This window comes from Drosophila innubila, assembly GCF_004354385.1.
Source record: "Drosophila innubila isolate TH190305 chromosome 2R unlocalized genomic scaffold, UK_Dinn_1.0 1_C_2R, whole genome shotgun sequence".
In the NCBI taxonomy this organism is placed as follows: domain Eukaryota; kingdom Metazoa; phylum Arthropoda; class Insecta; order Diptera; family Drosophilidae; genus Drosophila; species Drosophila innubila.
This window is the reverse complement of record NW_022995374.1, coordinates 1,017,809-1,045,771: the sequence shown is the minus strand read 5'-3', so window position 1 is coordinate 1,045,771 and position 27,963 is coordinate 1,017,809. Positions and strand designations below refer to the sequence as shown.

Genomic DNA, 27,963 nt, shown 5'->3' with positions numbered 1-27,963 from the left:
AAATTTTTAAATTTTGCCTAGCACTTAAATAATATTAGGGATTTTTATCTGCAGTTAATTCAAAATTGAATTTGAAATGTTTACTAAATATTGAGTTGTGAATTAAATTTAAAAAAAAAACTTTTATTTGTAAAATTTCCCTAACACTAAAATGATATTTGGGATCTTTAACTGTTGTAAAATTTTAGTTGGCATTTAAATGTTTATTAAATCTTTAGTTGTGAATTATTTATAAAAAAAGTTGAGATATTTTTTGAGACTGAAGAAGTGCATTTTAAAATTTATAATCAATACTCCCAGCTCTGGTTGAGCATAGTTCAAGTTATAACTGTGAACACACTACGCTACACGCTACAATTAAACTTAGTATCTATATAACTAGTACAATCTATGACTAAATGTCTAAGTCTAAACTTTGATTACAATTGTTATCGTTTATTTTAATTCTGTGTTTCGATTCATTTCGCACTTTAAATACATTTTAGTTTTGTTTTTCAAATAAAAGGCAACTCTTGAACATTTTGTTTGTTGGTTTGTCAACAATTTGCTGAGATTAGAGCCAGAGTGGACCAATCGTTTCGACAATTATGTCCAGGACATCCTGACGTCCCATCTCCTTGAGTATCAATAGCAGGGACATGATCGTATTGGCGTGTGAAATGGATGTGGAACTGTTACCGTTGCTGTTGTGATTGCTGTGATTGCTGCTGTGATTGCTGTGATTGTTGTTGGCTCGACACTCCCACAGATTGAGGATCTGTTCGGTGGGTGAGGGTTTTGTGGCAAAGTATGCAATGTACCGATCAGTGCTCAGTTTCTTGGCCAACAATCGCCAATCGCGTTCATCAGCCCTGGGCGGATCGAGGGCTGCACAAATCAGACGCTTTGTGGCATGTGGCAGCTGCACAAAGTCCAGGACACAACTCTCATTCACATAATTGCCCTGACGATCAATGGAAATGGTTGTATTCGTGGTCGAGGCCAATTCCTCAGCCGATCCGTAGGCCGATTGAGCCGGAATATTAAACGTATGCAACTCGAATTCATTGCCTTGGCCAAAGTCCACACAGAGTGCATATTGATCCCGTTGTCGCACCGAGAATTCGCAGTGTAAAATGGAATTGTTACTCAAAATGTGCTGATAGGGAATCGCATGCTCATAGGGAGCTGCATCCAGATCCGTGCAGCGCACTCGAATCGAGAGATTCAGGTTGTTCAGGACAAAGGCAAAGACCTGACTCTCTCCTAGCAAAGTGCCGCCCAATTTGCTCTCCACATTCGCACAGATATCACGACTGTTGGGGAAGTCCCTGACGACATAGATGCGGAGTATATAGTTGGAGCTGCTGGGAGGAGTGTGCTGACTGAATGCCAGCAGTTTCATCTTGATGGAAGGCTGTTGTATTCGCGGTTCCGCCACCACCGCAAAGTGTCCCAGTTGCTCCGTCATAATGTAGACATGTGTCGCCTCCAGTTGCACAAACATCGGCGTATTTATCGTCTCCTCTCCGACGGACACGGCTCGTCGCCAGCTGACATTGAGATCGTCGTGTTCCTGATCCGCATGATAGATGTGCACATGCCACTGTTCGGGCGACAGCAGACAGTGGGGTATTTTCAATATCACCGGCTTCATAAAGCTATAGTTGCGTGGTGCACAGTGTACCACAGTGCTGCACAAAAGCGAGCACTCGGTGGCACAGGCAATCCGACTGCACTCGTCACTCAGCAGCATTAGAGAGACGTGTTTCTTCATATGCTTGCCAATCGCCAGTTCCGGCACAAACAGCAACAATTCAGTGCCATAGAGTCGCAACTGTCCTCCATTGTGACCCATTAAATCGTAATTGCTGCTCTTCGATGTGTTCAGTATTGACAGCTTGGCATTCATGTCAAAAGTCGAGTTGGCTGTGCAAAATATATTTAATTTAATATTGGAATCGTTTCATATATATCAAAAAACACACTCACAGGTATCTGCTGTGGAGGAGTCGCCTGTATCTGACAGATAATCACCGCTCAGATCGTCAATGGGATTCGTGTAGCTGCAAATAAAGAAGCTCGATTAATCGACAAATCTACAAGAAGAATAATTATAAACAAATATTCAAAACAAATTGCTTGTTTATTAAATATTAATTTAAAATAACTAAAGTTTTTAGTTGACAAGAAATATGCACAAAAAAATATTTTAAATTAACAAATCAATAAGATACGGAAAATGATTTAATGCTACAAAATATAGCGCGATTAATCAACAAATTATATTTAAATCTTACATATAAATAAGATAAGCTTTAAAAATCGTATAAACAAAAATTGATATTTATTATGTTAATGTGTCCTGTTTTTGTATGCTTTACTATACATGTAATAATCATTATTTTTTATTCGATTTGATATTTGACAACAAAAATAAATGATTATTTATGTATTTCATTAAATATTGGTGTATTTAAAATCGGATTTTCTTGTAATTTTACTTGGTGTATAAAATATATTGTTTTTTTAAACAATTTAAATTAAAGATGTAAATAATTAAATAAAAAAAGAAGAAGAAGAAGAAGAAGAAGAAGAAAGAATTTAACATCAACAAAATTTATATTCAACAATGAAATAAATCTATGTTAGTTTGAATTTGACTTAAAAAATACATCTATTTTAAATTGTAAGCCTTGCTAATTTAAATTTCGTTATTATAAGGTATTATACGAAATATTTTCAATTTTAGCATGACTTTAAGTGATAGATAAATAAATTATTCAATAAAAAAAAAAAATTACAAATTTATGCTATATTATTTGACACTAAAAATAGTTCTAAAACAAATAGAAGAAGTAAATTTTGCAACTTACTTGGCTGCCAGATTGGGAACATCATAATGATGTTCAGTGACGCCTCCACAACCGCCTCCAGGTGCGATTCCCATTCCCATTCCCATTCCAGGTGCGATTCCCATTCCCACAATGTGCTCGCCGGGCAAATAACGATGTCCGGGATTGACATAATCGTATCCCAAATTGGCTGCCTCGATGTGCATTCGCATCTCCTTCTTATCGACAACGCCGGGCATGTAATCCGCATCCATAACTGTAAAACGGAAGCACAAGTTGAGATTGAGATACATTTCGATGTTTCAAGTGAATTCCAGTTACCTGAGCGTGCCATGTTGTAGTGGGGATTGGAGCGAATTCCACGGCGGGCACAGCAGATGAGAGCAGCTCCAAAGGCAAAGCAAACAGCCGTGATGAAAGCCAATCCCAAGTAAAGCGTCCAATCGAAGTCTGAAAGGCACAGAAGCAAAAGATTGGGGATGTTAAGTAAAATACAAGTAAAACTGCTGATTTTTGGTTTTTAATATACACTCTGGGTGCGACATCTTCTCCTCTTCCAGCCCCCTCTTTCAGCGATTCGAGAACTCTGCCTGCATGCCAATCTTAATCTTTGTCTTTTGTATTAAAAAAATAATAATATATGTGTGGGAGGAGAAAAGTTGCTCATGTTACTGCGTAAATCCGCAACCCCCATTTCTCTTCGACCAATGCAAAAATTCGCATCCCACACATTCAGGAAAGTTGAGTCAACCAAATGAAAAGCAAAACCTACAAGTTCAAAATGCACCAAATGATCGACTGTAAGTTGCCCAGTAAGCGCAGTTCCATTATCACAATTTAAATGATTTTAAAAAAGATATACAAAAATTAAAAGAATAAAAATATAAAAAACTTTCTGTATTTAAAACAAAAATACTCAAAAGCACCAAATACAATAAAACATGTCTGATATATAAAATTTATACTCCTTATATTAAGATGTACTTGTTTAATTCCTATTTTTACAATAATTTCAAAATAAATATATTCAATACTTGAACGGGAAATAATAGAAATTGAGAAAAAATAATAGAAACCTTAATTTCAACTATATTCTCTGTTTATCAACCGATTGGGATGAAATTTTCAGAAATTGTATACAAAATAGCACACATTCTGTGTCACAAATTTAAGAGCTGTAGCTTTAAAAATACTCTTGTTATAAACTTAGTTCTGCAAGCATACTAAATGTATCTATCTATTGAATATTGAAATATTGTCACAAACTGAATGGTCTGTGTTAATCTTTGGGAACTGGGCTAAAAAACCGAACCGAAACGCGGTCGCATCCTCGCCAAAAGTTGCCATCAATCCAAAGCAGCGATGCGTATCCGTAAATGTTGCTCTGCTTCTTCTTCCTCCCGTTTGGATCGGTTGGACTCTTCGGTTTCTGTATATGTCTGTATTTAATGTTTTATGTTTGTATGCTCATCTCCCATCCCCATCCCCATTCCCATTCACATCCCCATCAACATTCCCATTCCCATTATCCAAGTCAGACTCAGTCCGGCGTCTATTTCGCATTATTGTGCGCTGTCAGGGCTCCCCGCTGTTGCCTCCCTTCTCTTGCACTGTTGCCTGCCTTCCCTTGCGCTGTTGCCTCCCTTCGCCTGCGCTGTTGCCTCCCTTCTGTCGCCCACAAAATAGCGCCATTGTTGCGTTGCTTGTTTCCGTTGCTGTGATTGTTGTCGTCATTGTTGTGACGGTGACTGGTTGGCGCTGTGCCGGGCGAAAAGGAATCACTGCAGCGCAAGGAATTACTCTCTGTATATGAGTATATTATGATTATTACACACATACAAACACACAAGTACACTAGAAAAAACCCTGAGCTCATACAATTTACCCAAAAATATACATTTTGCTTAAATTAAGCAATACGTTAGAAAATAATATAAATCGATTTAAAAATTTCGCCAATTTTAAGAAATTTGTATCAAGCCATAAATAAAATATTATCCTTTAATTAGGAAAAACTATTTTATAAATACAATAATGAAAATCGATCAAAGAAATTGCCAATTTTAATAAAAATTTATTTCTTAATACTTTTTTTGAATAAGAACTTTTTCAGATTGAAAAATGAAGAAAATCAATTGAAAATGTTTGTCAATCTTAGAAAATTTTTCTTTTTCGTTATTTTCAAATAATTTTTTTTTTATATAGATTTAATGGTTTTCTAAATAAAAGAAATATATTTCATAAATTTAGCGCAAATTCACTTCAAAAAAGAATAGGTTAAGGAATGTTAAATAATTTTTCTGCATTTTAGTTTTTGATTTGATTGATTTATCTAAATATAGCGAATCAATTTTGTTGAGTGTACAAGTAAGTAGAAATGCAGAGAACGCATTATACAATGTATGAAATGAGCAATTATATTCGCTGTAAATCAACGACAGTTCTGCTCCATCGGAAACATCCTTCTGGTCTACCCCACAATTTCCCCTTTAGCTTAACCAAACTTTAGAATGTTTTCTTGCGCTTTCCCTTTTTCATTTGTGGTTTTTTTGTACCCCTGCTATAAGAATATTCGTTGTATTCAATGTGCATTTTGCATGCTGATTTTTTTTAGACTCCTGCTTGGGACATCAAAAGCGTATTTGTCATGCTAAGAGATTAGAGGTGGCAGGGAAGGGGGAACAGGAGAAGGGGGAGCAACTTGCCACTGCCACCCGCCACAATGGCCACATAATAAAGCCTCAGTCTCAGCTTCAACAGTTGCTTGCCCCCAGGGATATTAGCCTGGGGGCAATTGGAGCCGGAGTCAGAGTCGGAGTCGGATCTAGAACCGGATCTAGAGACGGAACCGAGCTGAATCTACAGCAAATGTAATAAAATAGCAAATAAGCCAAAGGCTCAAGTCAAAACCAACAAAGTGTCACTCTTCATTCCCAGAAACTTTTCAACAGCAATCAAATAAGAGTAACGACCAAAAAAAAAAGTAAGCCGAAAATCGCTTAAATTCAAGTTGAAACAACTAGCAGATATCCTTTAAAAGTATATTTCCATGAGCAAATAAAAAAAACTTTTCCACTTTTCCTATTAATAATTGGATTGTAAAAATAAAAAACTTAGTTATAAAAGTAAGATTAAAAAAATCGTATAAGCCTATACTTTGAGCTTTTTCCATTCAATACATCCAAACTCAAACTTCCTAGCTTTTTCTGCTTATATAATATCAAATTTACAAAGCTGATTTGACAATATAAAAATTCATATGCTTTAATTTTACAATTTTTTAAAGTAGTTAAATTGGCTGAAGAATATATTTCTTTTAAACTTTTCTAAAAACCATAAAATTAAAATTCATAAAAGGATAATAGTTATGAAATTATGTAAATTTTTGATTTTGTAAGAAACTTTGTATTATTATTTAGATGCGTCTAAAAATTCAATTAAAATCTCGCTCAAAAAACATTTCATATTCTTACTAAACTATTTATGTAGAGCATTGTAAGTATATGAATAATTGTAAAATTCGCGCTCTACAGATACCACAATTTATCAGGTAAAGAACAGGAAAAAGGGATTTGATATAGAAAAACATTTGAAAAAAAGTGTAAACATGTCAAAAATTACAAAACTGGCATCTACACAAGTTTCTAATACACTTTTTCCAATGCTTACAGGGTATAATTACGTGTGAATGGTTGGGCAAATGCCCGATCTGATCCTTTCAATTACACACTGTGACAGTCGTATAATTGATCCCAATGGACCACAATCGTTGAGTTGGGTTCAATCACAACCCTCTGCAATCGAAGCTTGAAGAACAACAAAAACACCACATAAAAGTAGAAAATAGAAAGTAAAAGGCTTTCATGTGGGATGTTGGGATATTGGGACAACAGTTGAATGATATTTGATTCTGTCGTCGACTTTGTTGCATGCCTAATTATGTGGCAAAGCACAATAAACATTGCGGACTCACTCTTGAATCTTCTTTTAAATGGCGCCCAACGTGGAGTAAAGAGAATTTAGGACTGCAATTGATTTGCGACCCTTTTTCGTAGCTCGTTTCTAGACTTTCATTGGATTGGGATTGAGATTGAGATAGGGATTTGTGTGGCAAACAAGTGCAGATTGAGTGGCATCTCTAGTGGCTGCGGCTGTGTGATTTATTTTAACATTTTTGTGTGTGGCTTAAGAGAGAGAGAGAGAGAGAGAGGGATGAAAGGCGAAATGCACTTGGTTAATTTTCCATTGTGACAATCAGCGTTGAGTGCTCGGTCTGGATTGTGTCTGCCTGTGTCTGTTTTGTGCCCACTGTGATTGTTATTGTTGTCTAACTGTCTACTTTGTTGCCGACTGTCTGACTGCCTGACTGACTGACTTTCTGTCCGACTTTCTGTTGTTGTCATAAACACACTTACCATCCTTGCCAATCTGACACTGCTCTCCACGGCATTCGGCCGTTTGTATGTCCTTTCCGGCGCACAATGATTTCCCATATCCTGTGCCATCAGCATCTCCGTTGTTGTCGCTGCTGCCACCTCCACTTAGAGCAGCCACTCCGCCTCCTCCTCCTCCTCCAGGCAGCAGCTCGCCGGCTTCAGCTGCCACATCCATTGAGGCAGAAGCAGGAGCAGGAGCAACAGGAGCAGCAGCAGCAGCAGAAGGAGCGTGTGTCAGGCATTTTCTGCGACGCACTTGTATGCATTCCGCGGAGCAGATGCTCCACTCGCTCCACGACGACCAGCGTGCAACTATGTGGCAAAAGAAGCAAGAAAGAACGAAAGGAAGAAAGGAAGAAAGGCAGTTTAGAAATCAAAAGTCATATTAACATGATTTAGCACACATTCTCGACATCCACATGCCCCAATGCCATTTATCAAAGCCACCAAACGAGCGACATGGATACAACTCAATGGATTCGAAAGCATAAACTCCACACGACGCAACCTCCGCATACACAGAGAGAAAATATCCCACTATTTATTTCAGTTAAACAAAACAATATTACATGTTCTTTAAATGTCCTAGGGTTCTATCTTCTTATTATGACGTAAGAAGTTATGTATGGAAAATTGAATGATAGATGGCTTAGAGTCGAAAAAATATCAAATTTTCTAAATGAAAAAAATTTAAATGCAGAATCAATTTAGAGGCCAAATAGTGATCAAAATGACATTCCGCTTGAAAATCGGTTTATTTTTGATGAAGTTATGAGTGATCAAAGTTTTTGAAAAAATGTCAAGGGGTAAGTATGGAAAATTGAATGAAAGATGGCTTAGAATCGAAAAAATATCAAATTTTCCAGATGGTAAAAATTTAAGTGCAGAATTAATAAAGAGGCCAAATCATGATCAAAATGACATTCCGCTTGAAAATCGGTTTATTTTTGAAGAAGTTATGAGAGATCGAAGTTTTTGAAAAAATGTCAAGGGGTAAGTATGGAAAATTGGATGACAGATGGCTTAGAATCGAAAAAATATCAAATTTTCTAGATGATACAAATTTAAATGCAGAATTAATTAAGAGGCCAAATCATGATCAAAATGACATTCCGCTTGAAAATCGGTTAATTTTTGAAGAATTTATGAGAGATCGAAGTTTTTGAAAAAATGTCAAGGGGTAGGTATAGAAAATTGGATAATAGATGGCTTAGAATCGAAATAATATCAAATTTTCTAGATGAAAAAAAAATAAAAGCAGAATCAATTTAGAGGCCAAATAGTGATCGAAATGACATTCCGTTTGAAAATCGGTTTAGTTTTGACAAAGTTATGAATGCTTGAAGTTGGTTAGACGTGGGACCATCCTTAAATTTAACGTTTTACTATTAAATTTGATATTTAAGTATGTTTTTATTTTAATCAAAGTTTTGAATATTTACTTAAATGTTATATGGATTTATGTAGATTTATTTATTTTTTGTTTGACTGTGCATCTTTTCTCTGGGTGTAGACATCAAGGTGGAGGTATGTCGGATACTTGGAGTTGATGGCCTGGCATTTTATTTAACGGGTATTGTAATGCTTTGGCTAATAGATGCGTCGTAATTATGCCACCTTTCGAACTGAATGCAGCTCTGCTCGTACAATTTATGGCAGTCAAGGGCCCACAAAACGAGCCTGTATCCCTGGGGAGCAGTCGAGAAACGTTCCCATCATATTTAAGAAACAATTTCTTATTCTCCAACTTCTCGCTGTTGCTGCCAAAATCACGTGTTTAGTGTGAGTAAAAGTGATTGTCATTTTAATGCTTTTCTATTTTCGCATTTGCTTCATTTATATCAATTTTTCCCCATTTTTTGTTCGTCTTCTTTGCTGTTTGTTTGTTGGGGGAGAAAGTCCGAAAACTAAACAAAAAGCGCAAATTGTGCATGTTTGTAGTTGTAGTTGTTGTTGTTGTTGTTTTCGTTGTTGTTGTTGTAGTTGTTGTTGTTGGTATGGTAAGATGTATGCCTATGCTGAGCTCATATATATATCGGCATTTGGCACTTCCTGTTTTTAGGAACCCAAAACCACCCCCGTTAAGGCAACAACAACAACAATAGCAGGCAGTCCCATCATCACTTTTTCCCTCCTTGCTGCCTTTTCAGCTCCCTTTTCCGTCGAACTTTCAAGGGTCGTCGCCAGACTGTTGCATGAATCAGACAGCGTAAATCGTGGTAAGTGATTTTTAAGTTGCTGTCCGCTTTTCTGCTTTTCTTCAGCTCTCCATGTCAACAATGACGTCACGCTTTTCTTTTTGAGGGGGGGGGAAACTAAGTCCACTTTTCACTCATTGGGTCCAGCATCAGTTACAGATTCTGATTCAGCTTCAGCTTCAGTTTCTGATTCACATCCACATTCAGTTTAACAGCTTTGAATAAATGAATAACTCCATGGTTCGTTGGATTTAGAGTTGGAGTCGGTTGCACAGAAGGATGCGGATGCGGATTCGGATGTTCGGATGTTACGGCCTTCGGCTCAGTTTAACACAATTGTTTATTGAATTGTAAAGCACAACCCCCACAATTTCCCCCCAACTTCACAATTTATCACAGACAACTGTTAACAGTTAACTGGCAACTGCACAGTGAGCAAAAAAAAAATCGTAATTCATTTACTTTAAATTTCCTATATTCTTAAATGTCATACGAATTACTGAAAATGATCAGAAAACTTCGTGATATAAGAAAAAGATTATAACATCAAGTAAAACTTTAAATTTAGCAGAGAGATGTGGAAAACTTCTAAATGTTGATTCGGATTTCAAGATCAAAATGATTTTTCTCAAATTAAATTTGTCGATCCTAATTTTATTTAGTAGAATAATTTCACTATTTAGACCTTACATTTAATCTGATGAAATTTAATGACTTAATTGGGTCAGGTATTTCAACAATTAGGTTGAAAAATATTTTAATAATTTAGACTTGCAGGAAGAGCTAGATCCTTTGTTTTAGTAATTTTAAACAAAGTTGAAAATTCATTTTAAAGTGTGTGAATTCTTGATTTATTTTTTTGCACTGTGATATTATCTGATGGCTACTAACAATCTCTGGATTTGGCTCGTTAAGCATTCAACTTTAACGGCTTGCAGACAATGTTTTATTGAACATTTTCCTCCCCCCTGAATTCCCCACTCCCATTTGGGGCAACCTTTTCAATGAGATGCACATTGTCAGGCGTTTGATTCAACTTACTGCGCTTACTCGACGAAATGTCAAATCCATCAGCGCTCACAATTTGAGTGTCCTCTGTTGTTGTCAGCATCAGCGTAATCAGAGGCGTCAGCAGGCGTTGTGGGCGTGGCATCAGCAGCAGCAGAGGCCGAGCAAAATGAAGCACCATAAGGTTGACACGGTTCCATAGGGATGAAAAGTCATAAGATGTAGATTGAACGTTGAACATACAGAAAAAAAGGAAGAAAAAAAGCGAAACCGAAGCGAAATTTAAAATTAATTTTATGACACACTTTTCATAGAAAAAGCGGGGGGTACAGCAACCCCCCCTCCCACCAACACCCTCTCTTCAACCTCCTGCCCCTGCATCCACTTGTAGTGTATTGCTATTGCTTCTTCAGCTTCCTTTCTTCACTGTTGTGCCCTTCTCATCTATTTCTCTTTCTCTCTCCATCACTGTTCCCTAGATGTCTGTCAACAATTGCTCATTGCTGTGCCCGCTGTGAGGGTGTGTGTGTGTGTGTGTGTGTGTGTATGTGTGTGTGTGTGGGTGAGCACTACAATACAATGTGCAATACAATAAATTTACATGAATAAAAGTGAAGAGTCTCAAACACATGCCGCCCGTGCGTCTGTCAAAAAGAAGAGAGCGCCCCATCGACCATTCCCCTTCCCCTTACCACTCCCCTTACCATTCCCCTTACCAATTCCCAATTCGCCCCTTCTTTCGTCACTGCCTTTGTCACCATTTAGTCAGTGCCTGTCGACTGTCGACTGGTGACTGGTATGCCGCCAGCAGACGCCCCCGGGTCTCCGTCCATGCGTCCGGGTCCAATCTATCCATCTATATATGACTCTCTGTATATATATATATATATCGTTCATGTGGAGATATCTGTCGTCGTTTCAAAGGCAGCACCACAAAACAGCAGCCGCAGTTGAATGCGTGTTTTAAATGAAATACTCAGCGCTCACTCAAAAATGTATTATACCCTCATCCCAAAAGGATATTACGACTATATCATGTGCAATGAAAAACTATATTAAAATACAAATCTAGTAAAATATTTAAAGCTATCGTTAAATATGAAATAGTTCTATGTTATTTACTACTATTTTTACTCCCAGAACTTCAACTGACCGTTAACCCATTTAGGATTTAACTAAAAAAAAAGACTCCTACCACACCTCTCATGTTATCCTACTCAGAGACAAGCATCTATATACTCAAACGCTTAAAATATCAAAAACTAGGAAAACCCAAACATTGCATTCCGTTTATAAAAAAAATCAAAATTGGGAAAATAAATATTGAAAAAATAAAAATTATAAAATTATTCAAAATTATAAAAAATAAATCGTAGAACCGGTTCGGGTTCTTAAGCAGCCTTAACCGGATCATGAACCGAACCCTTCAAATTATTTGCTTTGCGAGCCCGAACCTAAGCCGAACCGCTTTCTAAAATAAAAGGTTCGGTTCGAAAAAAAAATAATTACATAAATTTTATGGTTTTCTAATATTACGCAATTATTTGCGACTTCGGATTAAAATAAGTCATATTTAAATTTTCAAATTTATAATCTGAAAATTTTTTATTTGTTGAATTTCCCAATTTATGATTCCTTTTTTTATCCTAATCTTGGTTTTAAAAAATTAAATTTCAATACTTATTTCTATTTTCTTCTATTTTGTAATTCCTTCAAATATATTTGGTACCCTAAATATTATTTAGACAAGTCTATTATCAATTTAATAACATTCAATTACTACCAATTTTTCTTCTTCCACAATTACCATCAACAACTCCTGTTATTCCCTGAAAGAAAGTGTACATAATTTCCGACCTGACAAATTTGTGTTGATCGCTTTTGTTGTTTCTTTTTTTGGAACGCCCCTTGAACTTTTGCGGCGCTGTGCTTTGTGTCAGATTCCGTTTTGCTGTCGTTGCCTCGTGTGAAAAATGTGCGTCGTTTTTGCTGAATTTGGGGAATGGGCATTTTCCACAGGGATGGGGACTAGGGGTCAAAAGGGACGCAGGTGGCACTGGCGCCACACGAATCCCCACAGGGCTGCCATTTTAAATTGACAATTTTGTTGTTGTCACTTCAATTACGGTTACACTTTAAAGTTGCCAAAAACGTTAAGTGGATGCCATCCCCCCACCTCTCCGCCACCACAAATTGTTGTGGCTAACCGGAAAAACGCTTGTTTCATATGTTACCTGGACATGCGGCACAGTCGGCGGACTTTTGTATCTGGGGACCCGCACATTGGGCGCCGCCATTCAAGGGCATCGGATTGTTGCAGGTGCGCGTTCGCTTGCGGCCCTGACTCGGCTTCCCACTGCACTTGCACTCGCGCCAAGGACTCCAGGTGCTCCAGCCACCGTTAACTAGACAGCGAGAGAGAGGGTGAGAGAGACAGAGAGAAAGAGAGAGATAGTTAGATTGAGGAAATATGGCAACAGACCGCAGATACAGTGACTCTCAGCTTATTTGACCAACTACTTTACTATTTCAAACGAATTGATCTACTCATTGGAACCATATATAAATTAAGTTGAAGCGCAGATTAGTTAAATTTTGTTAAAACTTAATACTAAAGCTAGTCGAGATTATAGAAATACCCGTTGCATACTTTTAGGAGCTTGTATCGCTTTAATTATGAATAACTTTGGAGTCTGTGTGCCAAATTTGGTTGCTCTAGCTCTTATGATCTCTGAGAACCTTTTTTTTCATACGGACGGACAGATCGGACGCATGCAGATCAGGAATATATATACTTTATAGGGTCGGAGATACCTGATTCTCCCATTTACATACATTCCAAAAAACATTACCTATATACCCTTTTAATTATTTTTTAAGTGACTGGTATAATTATTCTTAGGAATAACAAATTTTAAATGAATTTCGTGGTAGTAAAAGATCAAATAAAATTGAAACACTGATTTCATAATATTATTTGAACATTTAAACTTTATGTTCAACTTATTCTGACAAATAACTAATTTAAAATGAATTTTAGGCACACATTTTTTGGTTAATATTTTAACTCGAAGAACATATAATAATTGTTTTTTTAGTGTATCTTATTAGCTGTGAGTCACTGTAATTAGTATACTGACCATAGACAATGAGCACGGCCGAATCGGAGACACGTTTGCCGGCAATATTCTCAGCACTGCAGCTATAGTTGGCCATATGTTGGAGCGCCACCTGGCGGAAGGTGAGACTACTACCGGCCACACTGATGCCCGGTTCACTGTCCACCGTTATGACTGCATTGTTCTTGTGCCAGCTCAGCTTCGGCTCCGGAAAGCCACCAGGAGGTTCGCAGTGAAGTTCCGCCCGACTGCCCAGCTCAAGGCGCAGCGACGTGGGCGACTGACCGAAGGACTTGCGAATGTCTGACAGGGTTGGAATGACACAGAAAGGGGGAATATACAGTTAGTAATAGAACTCTTTTAACAGGACAAAATGTTGCAAAATATGAATCTTGTTATAAATTTATTTTACTTAAAAATAAGGTATTTTATAAAATAGAAGAGACAATAAAAGAATTACCAAGCAGAGATTTTAATTTATTTAAAAACAAGAAAAATTGTTTAAAAGATTTTATATTATTTTTTCAAAAAGTAGGCTTCAATAGATAATATTATAAATAATATAATCAAGGAGAGATATTATTATCTTACACAGTTAGTCAAGTAATTTTTCTGCCAAAGAAAATAATCCACATAGGTGCTTAAATTTTTATTTTTTTAATATTGGGCTTTATTAATCTTATACTATAAGTGAAAAGAACTAAAATATAAATAAACAAGAAGAGAAAAATGAAAATCAAGGAAAGTATTATATATTGAAAACTCAAATATGCACTAAGCTGTGTTTTTAAGAAACAAAAACTGAATAAGACCCAATGTATTTGATTACTGAATTTATTGCATGTTTCTAAGAACAAAACTCGAAACAACATAACATTATAATTTAAAAACCAAGGAATGTTCTTTTCCGAAAATAAAATATTTCAAGTGCTTGCCTGTCAAAATTATAACTTGACTCAGTGTAAGTAGTAGAATAGGAATAACTATGTTACTGTTACTGCTACTGTTTCTGTTACTCACATGCAATGTGCACTGTGGCAGATTGACTCCTGACCACGCCACGCGAGGACCACGCCTGGCACTCGCACTTGAAGGGTCCCTTGCCGAAGTACTCGTCGACGAGGTCGCGGTGGATGGTGGCGGTGACCTCCTCCATGTGCACACCGGTGTGCGGATCCACGTGCTTGTCGTGGCTGGAGGGAGGGGGCTGTGAGCTGCCGCTGCATTTGAAGTGCAGCTGCAAGGCGTGGGACGCTTTACACTTGAGTACCGCCGGACGGTTCTTGACCACGAAGACGCTCTCCGGCTCACTGAGGAATATGGGCAGCATGTTGCCCGCCTCCGCCGGACTCAGTTTGCCATTGGCGTTGAACTCCTCCAGCAAAGTGCCGCCGCCTGCAACAACAACAGCTGGTGAATTCACCGATGCGCCTGCTGCTGTTTTCACCTCCTCGTTGCTGTTGCTTCTGTGCGGCGTATTTTCATCGGTGACTTGGGTATTTATGACATCCTCCTCCACATCCTCCACAGATCCGGACATGCTCAGTCCGTAATCACTGCCAAGTGGCAACTCCCGACAGCTGGCCACTTGTAGCCATATTAGCTGTAGGCTTATTAAAACTACAATCACATTTCCGGCTTTATTAATCACCGATGACAATGACGACGACGTCATTCTTCTTCTTCGTCTTCTTCTTCGTTGTTGTTGTTGCTGTTGTCGTTGTTGTTGTTGCTCTTGACTTGACTCGTCGTTAATAATTCGTTGTCAGTTTTTCCTTTTTCTTTTATCACTATTTCTGTTCTTGTCACTGTCCTGTCCTGAGTTTCCTGTATACCAACAACTGCACCTGCTGCTGCTCTTGTTGTAGTTGCTGTTGTTGTTGTTGTTGTTGTTTCTGTGGTATTCTGGCATTAGCTGCAGTTGGATTACGACGATCTGAAAAGTCAGATAAGGAATACATTTAAATGGTTTTTACGAGTACATCACTTGCATTCCTCACACACAACATACTACACTGAGAGAAATGCAAAAGCAATAGAAAAATTATACACACTTTGAATTAACATTTTGTTAATTTTCCACACTTTTTGCCTTTGACGGGATATAAATAAATTCATCCATCTCTCCATACTCTTCCCTTGACACTTTTTCACCAACTTCAAACTTTCATAACTTTGTCAAATCTTAACCGATTTTCTTGCGGAATATCAATTTTATCATTATTTGGTCCCTATTTTTATTCCGCATCAAAATTGAAAAACTCAATTTTTCTTCCTTCACTGTCATTTTTTCCATACTTTTGATCATTGTCCATTTTCTTCCCTTGACACTTGTTCACAAACTTCAAACAGTCATAACTTTGTCAAAAATTATCCGATTTCCTTGCGGAATATAAATTTTACCATTATTTGGCCTCTATTTTCATTCTTCATTAAAATTAGAAAATACAATTTTTCTTCCTTCACTGTCATTTTTTCCATACTTTTGATCACTGTCCGTTTTCTCCATACTCCTCCCTTGACACTTTTTCACCAACTTCAAACTTTCATAACTTTGTCAAATCTTAACCGATTTTCTAGCGGAATATCAATTTTATCATAATTTGACCCCTATTTTCATTCTGCATCAAAATTGGAAAAACCATTTTTTCTTCCTTCACTGTCTATTTTTCCATTCTTCGATCACTGTCCATCTCTCCATACTCTTCCCTTGACCGTTTTTCACCAACTTCAAACTGTCATAACTTTGTCAAATCTTAACCGATTTTCTAGCGGAATATCAATTTTATCATTATTTGACCCCTATTTTCATTCTGCATCAAAATTGGAAAAACCATTTTTTTCTTCCTTCACTGTCTATTTTGCCCATAGTTCAATCACTGTCCATCTCTCCATACCCTTGACACTTTTTCAACAACTTCAAACTGTCATAACTTTGTCAAATCTTAACTGATTTCCTTGCGGAGTATCAATTTTATCATTATTTGGCCTTTATTTTAATTCTGCGTTAAAATTGAGAAAATGCTATTCTTTCCTTCACAGTATGTAAAGCATGTTTTTAAATTGAGTTTAAATGTATTTAAGGTAATTTAAAGTATATAAACAAATATATTTGTATGCAAGTTCTTTTTTTTTATCAGTGTACGACTATTCGACTATGTTTATTTAGTTTTCTTCAGGCTGGCATGCAATTTGCAATTTGCACACACTTGGCAGTCAAAAGAACCACTAAAAGTGTCCATGAATGGACTAAAGTGTTCAATGTTCATTTCTTCAACGCAACACTCCAACTAACAAACACAGAGGGACATAAACCATCAGTTCATTAATAATCATTATACCCAGTACTTGATTTTGTCACTGCGACTTATTAATTACCTACAGATAAAACAGCAAAATTAAATGTGTAAGAGGAAAATATTTTGAAATTCTATTGAAATATTTTGAAAAATATATAAATGAAACATTTAAAAATTAATTTCAAATTAAACTGTATATAGTTTAAAGTAGTAAAATAAAATAGAATACAAAAAGTAAATTAAAAAGTACAATAAGCCAAATAAAATAAATACAATCAACCCCAGATTAATAATTTTTAATATTCCAAATATTTATAATTCAGTTTTTAAGATTTAACATTTATAACTTTAAATTTTTATAAAATTAATATGTTTTCAGCTTTAAGACTGCTAGCAGTTTGACAATAAATAAATTATAATGATTGTATTACAAGTCTATCAAATTTAAAATTTTGCTGCAGGAGAATTTAAATATTACAAATTCGGCACTTAATTTTAATATAATCTTACATAAGGTGTATGCCATTTATTTTAAATGATTTTTGATTATGTTTTGATGAAGTCATGCTTGTCATCAATCAGTTGATGATACTATTGGGTAAACGATATACCCCATACCAAGAGTAATGTGTAGGGCAAAACACAAGTTACAAAATATTCTTATTAGTTATGCAAGTCATGTGTCAAGTTCTACGAATCGCTGGAACCTAATCGAAATATTAATAACACAGCTATATGCATACACACACACACACCCACACACATAAATATATACACACACTACCTATCTACAATCTGTGATAGTCAGGACGTGCTGTGTGGGAAACTTGCCTCTTGTCTTCTGTCTTTTGTCTTTTGTCGTCTCTTAAATGTTATTAGTTGTTGAGTTGGCCAAGCATTTTAATGCCCATCAGTCTATGGGACAGGCCAAGACAATGCACCGAGTATCGGGTATAGAGTATCGAGTACCTGGCAGAGTTTATGTGTTTGCCTTTGTAATTATGTATTAATCATGCATAAACTTCTACTCAACTTCAACCCAAGCCGAACCGATTCACAGTCGGATTTTTAATGACTATTAAAAGGCGCATAAGTTAAAAGTCGATATGTAAATGTTGCGGAAATGCCGATGAACATGAGAATGTTAAATGTGATTATGATTAGACCATCATTCGTGGGCCACGCTCCACTCTCTGGCTATAAAATATCGGGTAAACAGAAATTAAAAGGAAATAATAAGACTCGTGTATTTTGATAGCCCCGTTTATCTACACTCAAAAAAAAGGCCTCTAAATTCATTCTGTATTCAAATTTATTTTATTTAGAAAACTTAATTATTTTTGATCAATTTTCGATTTTGATGGTAAGGGTCCCCCCTTTGAAATTTCGAAAATTCAAAATTTTAAATCTCAAGTTTTCACTTTTAATCAACTCCTTATATCGTAATTAGTATAAAACAACCCTTTAAATTTAATTTTGAGACCTTTCATTTTCTTCTAAGAAATCATGTCAAAATTAAGAAAAATTTTGACTTGTAAAGTTGCTAGGTCAGAGGCTTGAGCAACTTTGAACTGTCATAACTTTGCCAAAACCCAACCAAATTTCAAGCGGAATGCCATTTTGCTCATGATTTGGCCTCTTATTTCATTCTGTATTCAAATTTTATTCATTTAGAGAATTTAATTATTTTCGACCAAGACTCGATTTGATGCTAAGAGTCCCCCCCTTGAAATTTAGAAAATCAAGTTTTTCACTTTGTACTTCACAAAAATATATTTTTTTTATTTATTTTATTATTATTTTTGTTTGTAAAGTGAACAATTCAAATGTAAATTATAGATTTTTCAGCGTGCTACTCGGTTGAACTTTTTTCTCTAAGTGTATCCGTATCTTAGGCATCATCATCGTCATCGTCATTCTCGTCGTCACGACAATCATTTCTTTTGCTTTAAGCGCCTTTTATGCGTAATTCAATTGGATTTACAGGGTGCTTGTGGACACTTGAGTGTCTGTCAATATTCTCAATGCGAGTGTGTGTGTGCGAGTGTGTGTGTGTAGTTCTCTCATGTATGTAACTGACCAGATAATAATAGTATTCCCAATGGTAATGCACACACTCTCTCTTGTTTTGTGTGCATTCAATTATAGCTGGATATTGAAGTTCGTTTTGTTTTCGATTTGTCTAGACAATTGTTTGAATTGAAGCCTGGACCAAAATCAAAGCCAGTATATATTAGATATATGTTACAGATGTGTGTGTTGTATAAGTAATATTTGCTAGGCTGCTTAACGAAATTAAATTTTTGGCCGCAAGGTGGCGCTTGCAAATCGATATGTTGACAGCTTCTCCATCTGTGCTCCAAATATAATTATTAGATAATAACAATTATACGGGCAAGTGAGCATAATTGGAAATTTTCGAGCATAATCAAGTGTAACTATTGTCAAAACTCAATCAAGTGTTATATTTTGATATCTTAGTTAAAACAATTAAATCTAAAGCTCAAAATTATAGTAAGCAAGCAGTAAAATGCGAATTACTTAAGTTGGTTTCAGATTTGAAGAAAGCTCTTATTAAAATATATATAAGAAAACTATAAGAATTTCCTCATTTCGACAACAGCAAAATGTTAATAAATTGCTTAAAACAGCAGAATATTCAGTCAGCGAGTATAAACAATTTTTTTTCTAGTATAGATTGCAAAATAACAATTAACTTAATAATTTTTTTCATACAAAAAATTATAATTAAGCTGAAACCTCAATTTAAATCTCAACAATTTTATTTCTATATACAAAACTATTTGTCCTGAATTACTTACTGACTCACTAACGTACTGATCATTTAACAGCCCAAACCATAGGACGTAGGAGGATGGAATTTTCACCCAATATGGTATAGTACAAATTACAAATTGATAATCTTTTTAATTATTTGTTTTATATAAATAAAAAGTCAGCATTAATCAAAACTAATTTTAAGCCCCTTTTTTGTGTCTTTATCAATTAAACTGTGTGTAAAATCTGCAGATTCGCCAAGTTTGTATTTACACTTCCCACAACAATTTATTGGCAAATTTATGGCAATTATAATGGCATATATCAGGCAACAATAATGGCTATTAAAATTGTCGGCGGTACAAGTACTCGTAAAAGATTAATCAGAATGTGCCACATTAAATCGATGAATTCGAGATTCGTGTCTGCCTGATGTCGTTATCGTTTTATATACTTTATTTTTCAGTCACTTTTTAAATAGATTTTTAATGAAGTGAAGTAGGCCAAATGGATTGTATAAAGCGCTTATCAGCGGCATTTCATTGTGTGCACTTTGTAATCGAATGGATTTTATTTATTGCAATCCAAAGACACAAAAAGACAGAATAAAAAGGAAAGAACTTTGCATTGATTTTGGCATCCCAAAGAGACGACGAGTGCTTAAGATTTATTGTCAGATACGAGAGATTGCGTGTGCATATAATCATCTTATATTGTATGGAATATGGTTGTGGATAAGGGAGAAAAAGGGGACAGGGAATGTGCTGAAGTTCCGCCTGAACTTTTGATGATTTCCCCAAGTTGAGCGGAGGAGTAAGTGCACTGAGAAAAAAGACAGTAATAAAATTAAGTTCAAATAAACTCAAAAGTATTCTTAATCAAGAATACTCTAAAGTTAGGGACTCAGGAACAAATTCAAAAAACCCTAAATCAAAATGGAAAAACTGTTTACCCTGACCTGACTAACTGACTGATACTTGTGCAGCCCAAGCCGTAAGAGCTAGGAGCATGAAATTTTGACACAAAATAGCTAAGAAAAATGCATCGTGCAATAAGACAGATTTTTTGCGAATTTCGTTTTATAAATTTTTATCGATCTTCTTATTTCAATCTTAGTGAAGTACGAATTTCTTGATTTTTTCGCTCGGTGTGGAGTCTGTGTAGTTGCTTCCCTAGCATCCATGCTTCAATGAGTGAATGAATGAAAGATTGCGTGGGATAATCTGCGTCGCATTCAATTTAATTTCACAACTATTGCGGCTGCCACGAAGAAGCCCTTCCTGTTCCACAAAGAACTTTGAAAACTTCTACGGGGGCCTGACGACAGACAGACAGACGGACAGACAGATGGACAAAGGGACTGACAGAAGTCAGACAATGCGAGAGTACTACAAGCTGAAAACAAGTGAGCATTCTATAAAATAATTGATGACTGACTGACTCAGACCCCCGACTTTCATGGCAGCAATAATTTTTATGCCTCTGGAGCACACACACAACACACACGCACACACACTTGAGCACACACTACACTAAAATCAAATGCCACTCGAAATTCAGCGGCAGTTACTACGCGACTGCCTGAAGATGAAGCTGAAGCTGAAACTGAAGATGAAAATGAAGATGATGCTGAATGTGAATCGGAATCTGAAGTGTATCTGACAGATGCCGCTGCTTCAATTGCGTGTGACTTTGGTGTGTGTGTGTACGAGTGTGTGCGAGTGTGTGTAGTTATGTTGTACAATCTCTAAACATCTGTAGCACAAATGAAATCTTCAGAGCTCAAGGGACCGTGCTGCTTCTGGTTCTGCCTTTGATTCTATGTACACTGTCAAAAAAAAACTTAGTTCAATTTTATAACACTTAGATTTAACTTAAAACTTACTCAAATATCAATCATTATATAAATAAAGTAAAAGTTTATTTAATATAAGATCAAATAAAAAATATATTTTCTTAAGGTTCGCTGAATTTAATAAAAAATTTAATTAAATTGTCTCAAATACTTATAAAACATAAAATCAACAATTTTTATAATTTATTTAAATATGAATACGTCATATCTGTGTTGTGCCAAAATTTCAAACTTGCACCTCAAGCGGTTTGGCCTGTACAATACTCAGTAAATGAATAAATGAATGAATTAAATAATATGATTAAGTCTATTCTATGTATTAAAAATGTATTTTTTCATTCAACTTACTATTTATATTCGTAAAACTATAAAAGTCAATATTTCAATCATATCTAGTTAAAAATTCTCGTCTGAATAAAGTCTGTATTTTAAAATTTAAATTAAGTATAATATATGTCAATTTATAGTAACTAACAACATCACAACAGTGTATTTTGCAACACACACACACACACACACACTCTTATTGCACTGATGCTCTTTAAAATAAAGTATTTATATTATAGAGCCCAGCTATTGTGAGCTGCCTTTTCATGTTCTGTGCTTTTTTTTCTTCACATTTTTCGGGCCAACTCTGGCTTGTCTTGTAATCAAACAATTAAAGATGATTTTAATTAATCTATTTATAAGAGACGGTCGGAAACTCAACTCAGCCTCCCCTTCAGTTCTCGCCTTCATAACGCCTTCATAACTGCTCAAAAATTTATTCGACTCTGGAGAGTAGGAGGGTTGAATTGAAATGGAGAGGGAAGGTTGGAGGGTTGGAGGACAAACTCAATGGGACAGCAAACTGTGAGATAGAGGCATTAGACATGACGACAACAACAGCAAACATCTTTAAATTAATTAAGCGTAATTGTTGTTGAATTAGAAACAAAAGTTTCAGCCATGAATTATGCTCGATGCGTCCCGTATCTCTTGTATCTACAATACAAACATGACACACATATATTTACATTTGTAACTACAAGATACAAGCCAATAGATTAGACCGATGGCAGCCATATGCATGCAATAAGCAAATTATTTATTATGCCATCAGTTAAATAAGTAGCACAAATCGACAAACTGAGAAACTGAACAACTGAACAACTCACAACACACAACTCAACAACTGATGACTCTTATCATTTGTATCTCATTAGAAAAGTTCCAATCTAGCTCAGAGTTTCTACGACTGCTGCCTTTTCTGCTGCTGACCAGCAGCTGTTTCAGCACTAGATGCGTCAAGAGGTAGGGAAGGGGGAAGGAAAGGGGTAAGGGAAACTAGCGAAACTTATTTGGCACACACTTGGGCCACATCTAATTTATGATGCCCAAACAACAAGCAAATCGATGGCAACCATCTGAGGATGCCACATGCCTCACTCGGTGGTAAGGTCCAAATATGCGACCTTAACTCTACACTACACTACATTTTACTCAACAAAATGCAATTTACTTAAACTAAAAACAAGAATTTCTTAAAAATAAAAAGTATTATCAAAAATTAATATTTTTAAGATTTGTTTATCTAAAGTGTAGCAATTTTCTGAAGTATCTTAAATATTCTTTGATTTAAGATTAAGAATTATATTTTACATTTAACAATATTGAGCTCCAATTTACAAAACATATATATATATATATTTGAGGTAATGATTTTTATTTATTTATTTTTTTTTTATATTCTAATAACATCTTACATCTTGGACTAGGGGAATTTTTAGTGGCTGCTTATTTGTAGCGTAGATTACATGAAAATAGGAACTGAAAGATGTTCTTTATACTCGTATGCGATAAGTGAAAGGAAGTAACTTTCTACACTTAATACGTATACCTCAAGATAATACACATTTCCCTTCGGTGCATTCTAAATGCTCTTTGTATAATATGCAATTTATCTAGATACATTTTGGTGTGTAGCCCAAGCCCAAATCCAAAGCCAACAATTTATGATGGGTTTCTTTATATTTTCCGTAGGCTGTCAGCTACCTACTTTTGAATTTATTCCATTTCTATGGCGATTCGTTGTTATGCGTATCGATGATCGACATCTAATCCAATGTTAAGTCGCCGTCTATGAACCCGAATGCCCCTGTGCCTTTCTCCTAGGTAATTCTCAGTGTCTCAGAGTTTCAGGGTTCGTTTTACTTGTAACATGCGTTTTTCTGGTCTTCTTCTCGAATGACAATTAATCACCGCAGGAGTCAAAGATGTTCAATTTTCTAAGTTCCCTAATTCCCATTCCCATTTCCATTCTTATGGCCATTCCCATTCCCTCTGCCGTTCCCAGGGATATATATGGTAGTATGTTGTCGGGGTCCTTAAACCAAACCCTTGTTTGCCAAGCTAGAAACACAGCACCGATGAACAACAGCTGTAATTCATAGGTTGTTCAGTTTCTACAACCCCTAAAATTATGACTAGCTGCCTCTTTTTTTTCCGAGTTTCCAATGTATTATTATTATGTATATATGTATGTATAAAAGTGTATTTGTGTGAGAACGTGTGACAGCCACTAAGATATGGAAAGGGTAACAACTCGCGTAAATTGTTAAAAAAAAAGAAAAGTAATTCAAGCCAAATATCAAAGTGTGAGTTGTTCAAATCATTGCTATGCATTTGTCAAGGCCTGAGAATTATTTTGAAAATCGCTGCTGGTTCTGTCAGTTCGTCTGTCTGTCCGTCTGTCTGTCCGTCTGTCTGTCAGACTGACTGCCAGTTTGAAAGGGGATCATTATATGCCAATTGGCGATTGTTTGTTTCCCACTCGTTACATACGAGGGTCGCTTTATTAGAACCCGCTTCTTAACAAAATGCATTGAAATTACTCAAAATTAGTTCATTGATTATTGATCTAATGTTGCATCATTTTAATGTATTGCTTGATTTACATTTAAGTATTAAAAATATTTTTTAATGGCTGGAAATTGAATTTAAACATTCTTATTCCTGAATACAATTTTAAATACGTCAATTAATAATTATGTAATTTCTCACAAGACTAAATGAACTCATTTCATCAAAATTTCATCAACAACACAATTTATCTTATCCAAATTGTTCATAGAATTTCAAATAATTTGTATCCCACTGATTTCTGTTTGTCTCACTTTTCGTTTTATGGCATTAGGTTAATGGTCACCATATTTGGGCCATCTCAAGGTGATTTATGTAGAGACAAAACTCATCCATAAATATATATTAATAGAGTGTGTTGAGAACATTTTTAAAATTGAGTGTTCGGAAAAAGTTTACTCACTAAACAGCCCTCGTTTTTGGGGGGTTGTTAATTGCAAAACGCATTTGAATTTGAATAACGGTTACGTACTCAAATTATAACTGTAATTGTCGCCATGATGTGGCATGTAAAATGTTGTTTTTTGTTGTTGTTGCATCTTTTATCAATGCATTAAGTGCCGCCGACGCCGTCGCACTCATTATGAGGGCTACCCTCCTCCCCCTCTACCTTTCCCCTCTCCCCTACGCTTGTTCCTTTGGCTAAACTCACCCCCCAGCCCTAGAGTCACAGTCGGTACTAAAAAGCAGCAATCGCGCTGACAAGAAAAACAAAAATATACAAATACACAAAAATACACACATGCAGCACAAAAATCATAAAATAAAACAAAAAAAATAAAAATAAATAAAAATGAAAATACACGATGGCGTTCAAAAGGGCACGCTTTTCATAATAAACATTAGCGGGCGACAGAGTGTCATTCAGTCAGTCGTTCAGTCAGTTAGTCTGTCCCCGACCCAGACCCGACCCTCTGCCCGCCTCTGCCGACCCTACACGGTGGGAAAAACAGCTAGATTAGCTTATATTCATTAAAGTATTAAAATGTGTAATTATATTATTTTGTGCTTGTGAATTCAACTAAAAATATTTCATGTACTTAATCCAATTATCCTATGACAACTTTTGGACAACACTATTTAAATCAATCATTTTTATTTAAATTGTATACATGTAATACATTTATTAATTTATTTAGAAATTATTGTGATTGATACGATTAGAATTTAAATACACTGAACAGAGGAACATTTGATAACTATTTATTTTATGTATAAATAAGTCGAAAAACAAAAAATTTTTTTATATTTTAGTTATCTTCAGTTATAAAATTGTAAAATAAAAAAAATGTTGGGACTTGAATATACTTTCTTTGATAGACTTTTGCCTCAATAATAAATTTGAGCAAAAACTACATGGAAAACTACTAATTGACAATATGTTTTATTTATACAGATATAGTATATATATCTTATTATATTATCTTATCATTTATTGCATGTTCTAAGCACCCTCCCACTGTTTAAGGATAAGTGGGTACGAGATTCCAGTCTAGAATAGAGACTCAGACTATAACTTTGCTACTTTTGAGGATATTCATAAATGCATCACTAATCTAGCATTTTGATCCACTGTGCTCAAGTCTCATGGTTCGCTGGCGTCCGTTCAGCAGCTTGTTTGTTTGTTTGTTTGTGAATTGGTCGTCTTTAGTTACACTTGAATACGTTTTGTGTGTCCGACTGTGGGTTTCGGTAGTTGCCATCTATGTCCACTCACACTTCCACACTTCGCACACACACTCACACACACTTGCAACACGCACTGCACTCCACTTCACCTACTTTGGTTGCACTTCACGGTGCGCTTAAAATAGAATTGCATACTTAGCGGCGCAAGGAAGCGACCACTGTCAACCTAACACAGTGGTCATTTTGCTCGTTTCTGCTTAGAACTCAATAGCTATTATTTTCTTTAACTTTTCAATTTCTATTCTGTAAACTAATTTGTGTTGAAATAAACAATTTCATAAGACTAAGAAATTAAAAAACATTAATGTTTTTAACATTTTTGGAATTCAATAAGTATCTCTGAAACAAGTTTTCAGACATTTGAATCTGTATGTGAAAATTGAAAGTTTAAAATTGATCCTAGCTAAATTGACCACTGTGCGTGGTGCTATCGCACTAAGTTGGCTTTTGTCTTGGTCACAAATGTTGAAGTTGAAGTCCAGGCGGATGGATTCTTATTATAGTTAAGCAGTCGGGCTACTTACGCTTTGACGCTGCCGTTGACGTCGACGCTGGCGTTGGCGTTGACGTTGACGTTGTTTGTTGTCTGCTGCACTGCGGCAATGTTGAGCGTAGATAGAGAGGGGAACAGCGACGGCGACGGAGACGGAGATAGAGCGAGTTCTTATGAGTAAACATGTATCCAGTTACAATGTTGTAGCTGTCGTATCCTTTTTAAGCCTGTCCTTCCCTATTTCTCAGTTTATGTGTGTGAGAATGAGTGTGTGAGTGTGTGTGTTTAGGGCATCTGTAACCTTATCGCTATTCAGTCGACTCTCAGTTTTTGTATCCTGCATGTCAATATTTCAACACACACATATACACATGCACCTATTCAATATAATTGAACACTTTACATAATGTTGGTGTCACGGTGCACGCACACACACACACGAATGAACGCACACACACACGTACAGCGTTTCAAATATCCTGCTGGTTTGGCGCTCTCACAATAACAACATCATAACATCATCAGCTCAGCATTGTTATTGTTATTGTTATTTCTGCACTTCTTCTTATTGTTCTTTCTCACTCACACGCTAGCGCACAGTGACATTGCGCTGTCGAATTCCCGCATAAAATAAAATTGATCTCGCACTTTTCGATCAACTTTTAGTTCACGTTTCGTTTTACAAGTTTGGCGCGATTAAATTCGAATTCGACATCGACGATTGCGCGATACGTGCGCTTACGTTGACGCTACGAATGGAAATGAATTCGTTTGCGCTCTCACAGTTGTTGCTCACTTGTGGCCACCACATTGCGATATACTCACACGCGCTCTCGCGCTCTCGGTTTTTCTATATGTTGCTCTCTCTTTGCGTTACGCTCTCAGCGCTCAGCATTGAAGTTGGCAGCATCCCCAGCAGCTGTTGTTGTTCTTGCTCTTGCTGTTGGAGCTAGCATATTGTGCAGGAAGTAGAAGTGGGGGAGACAGAAGGAGCTCTCTCTCGCTCTCACTCCCTCTCTCTTCGGCGTGCACGCACTTTACGTTGTTGCTTTTTCCTGTGATTCTAATTTTACACAAAAAATTCCTGAGATACTTTAATATTTTCGTTTGATGATTTATTGACTGCAGCGGCAATTAAATGCCTTTTATTTCACTTTTTATCAACTGCATTCATTGACATTGAGGCTGTAACTGTGTGAGTATGTTTAAGTTTGTTTGTGTTTTATTTATATTTTTGTTGTACGCGCACACCCACACACACACGCACACACACTTATATATACACCAACAACAGGAGACTTGAATTTTTGTCTGGCTGCCAACTTTTTAACTTTGACTTAAATTAATTTTATT

At 36.1% G+C, this 27,963-nt stretch overlaps 2 protein-coding genes across 2 annotated transcripts; both read right to left on the bottom strand.

Annotated features, from left to right (window-relative positions):
• Positions 1 to 146: 146 nt before the first annotated feature.
• LOC117783703 (netrin receptor unc-5) lies at positions 147 to 15,298 on the bottom strand. The gene is made up of 9 exons (XM_034621233.1): positions 14,616 to 15,298; positions 13,617 to 13,898; positions 12,711 to 12,881; positions 10,510 to 10,563; positions 7,250 to 7,582; positions 3,156 to 3,284; positions 2,856 to 3,090; positions 1,972 to 2,045; positions 147 to 1,908 (listed from the first exon to the last, which is right to left on the bottom strand). Exons 1-9 carry the CDS (start codon positions 15,268 to 15,270, stop codon positions 554 to 556), a joined length of 3,288 nt encoding a protein of 1,095 aa, XP_034477124.1. The 5' UTR covers positions 15,271 to 15,298; the 3' UTR covers positions 147 to 553.
• Positions 15,299 to 15,377: 79 nt separating this feature from the next.
• Positions 15,378 to 26,929, bottom strand: LOC117783704 (cell pattern formation-associated protein ust1-like). Its single transcript, XM_034621234.1, has 2 exons — positions 26,642 to 26,929; positions 15,378 to 15,531 (listed from the first exon to the last, which is right to left on the bottom strand). Exons 1-2 carry the CDS (start codon positions 26,793 to 26,795, stop codon positions 15,401 to 15,403), a joined length of 285 nt encoding a protein of 94 aa, XP_034477125.1. The 5' UTR covers positions 26,796 to 26,929; the 3' UTR covers positions 15,378 to 15,400.
• Between the last annotated feature and the right edge of the window lie 1,034 nt (positions 26,930 to 27,963).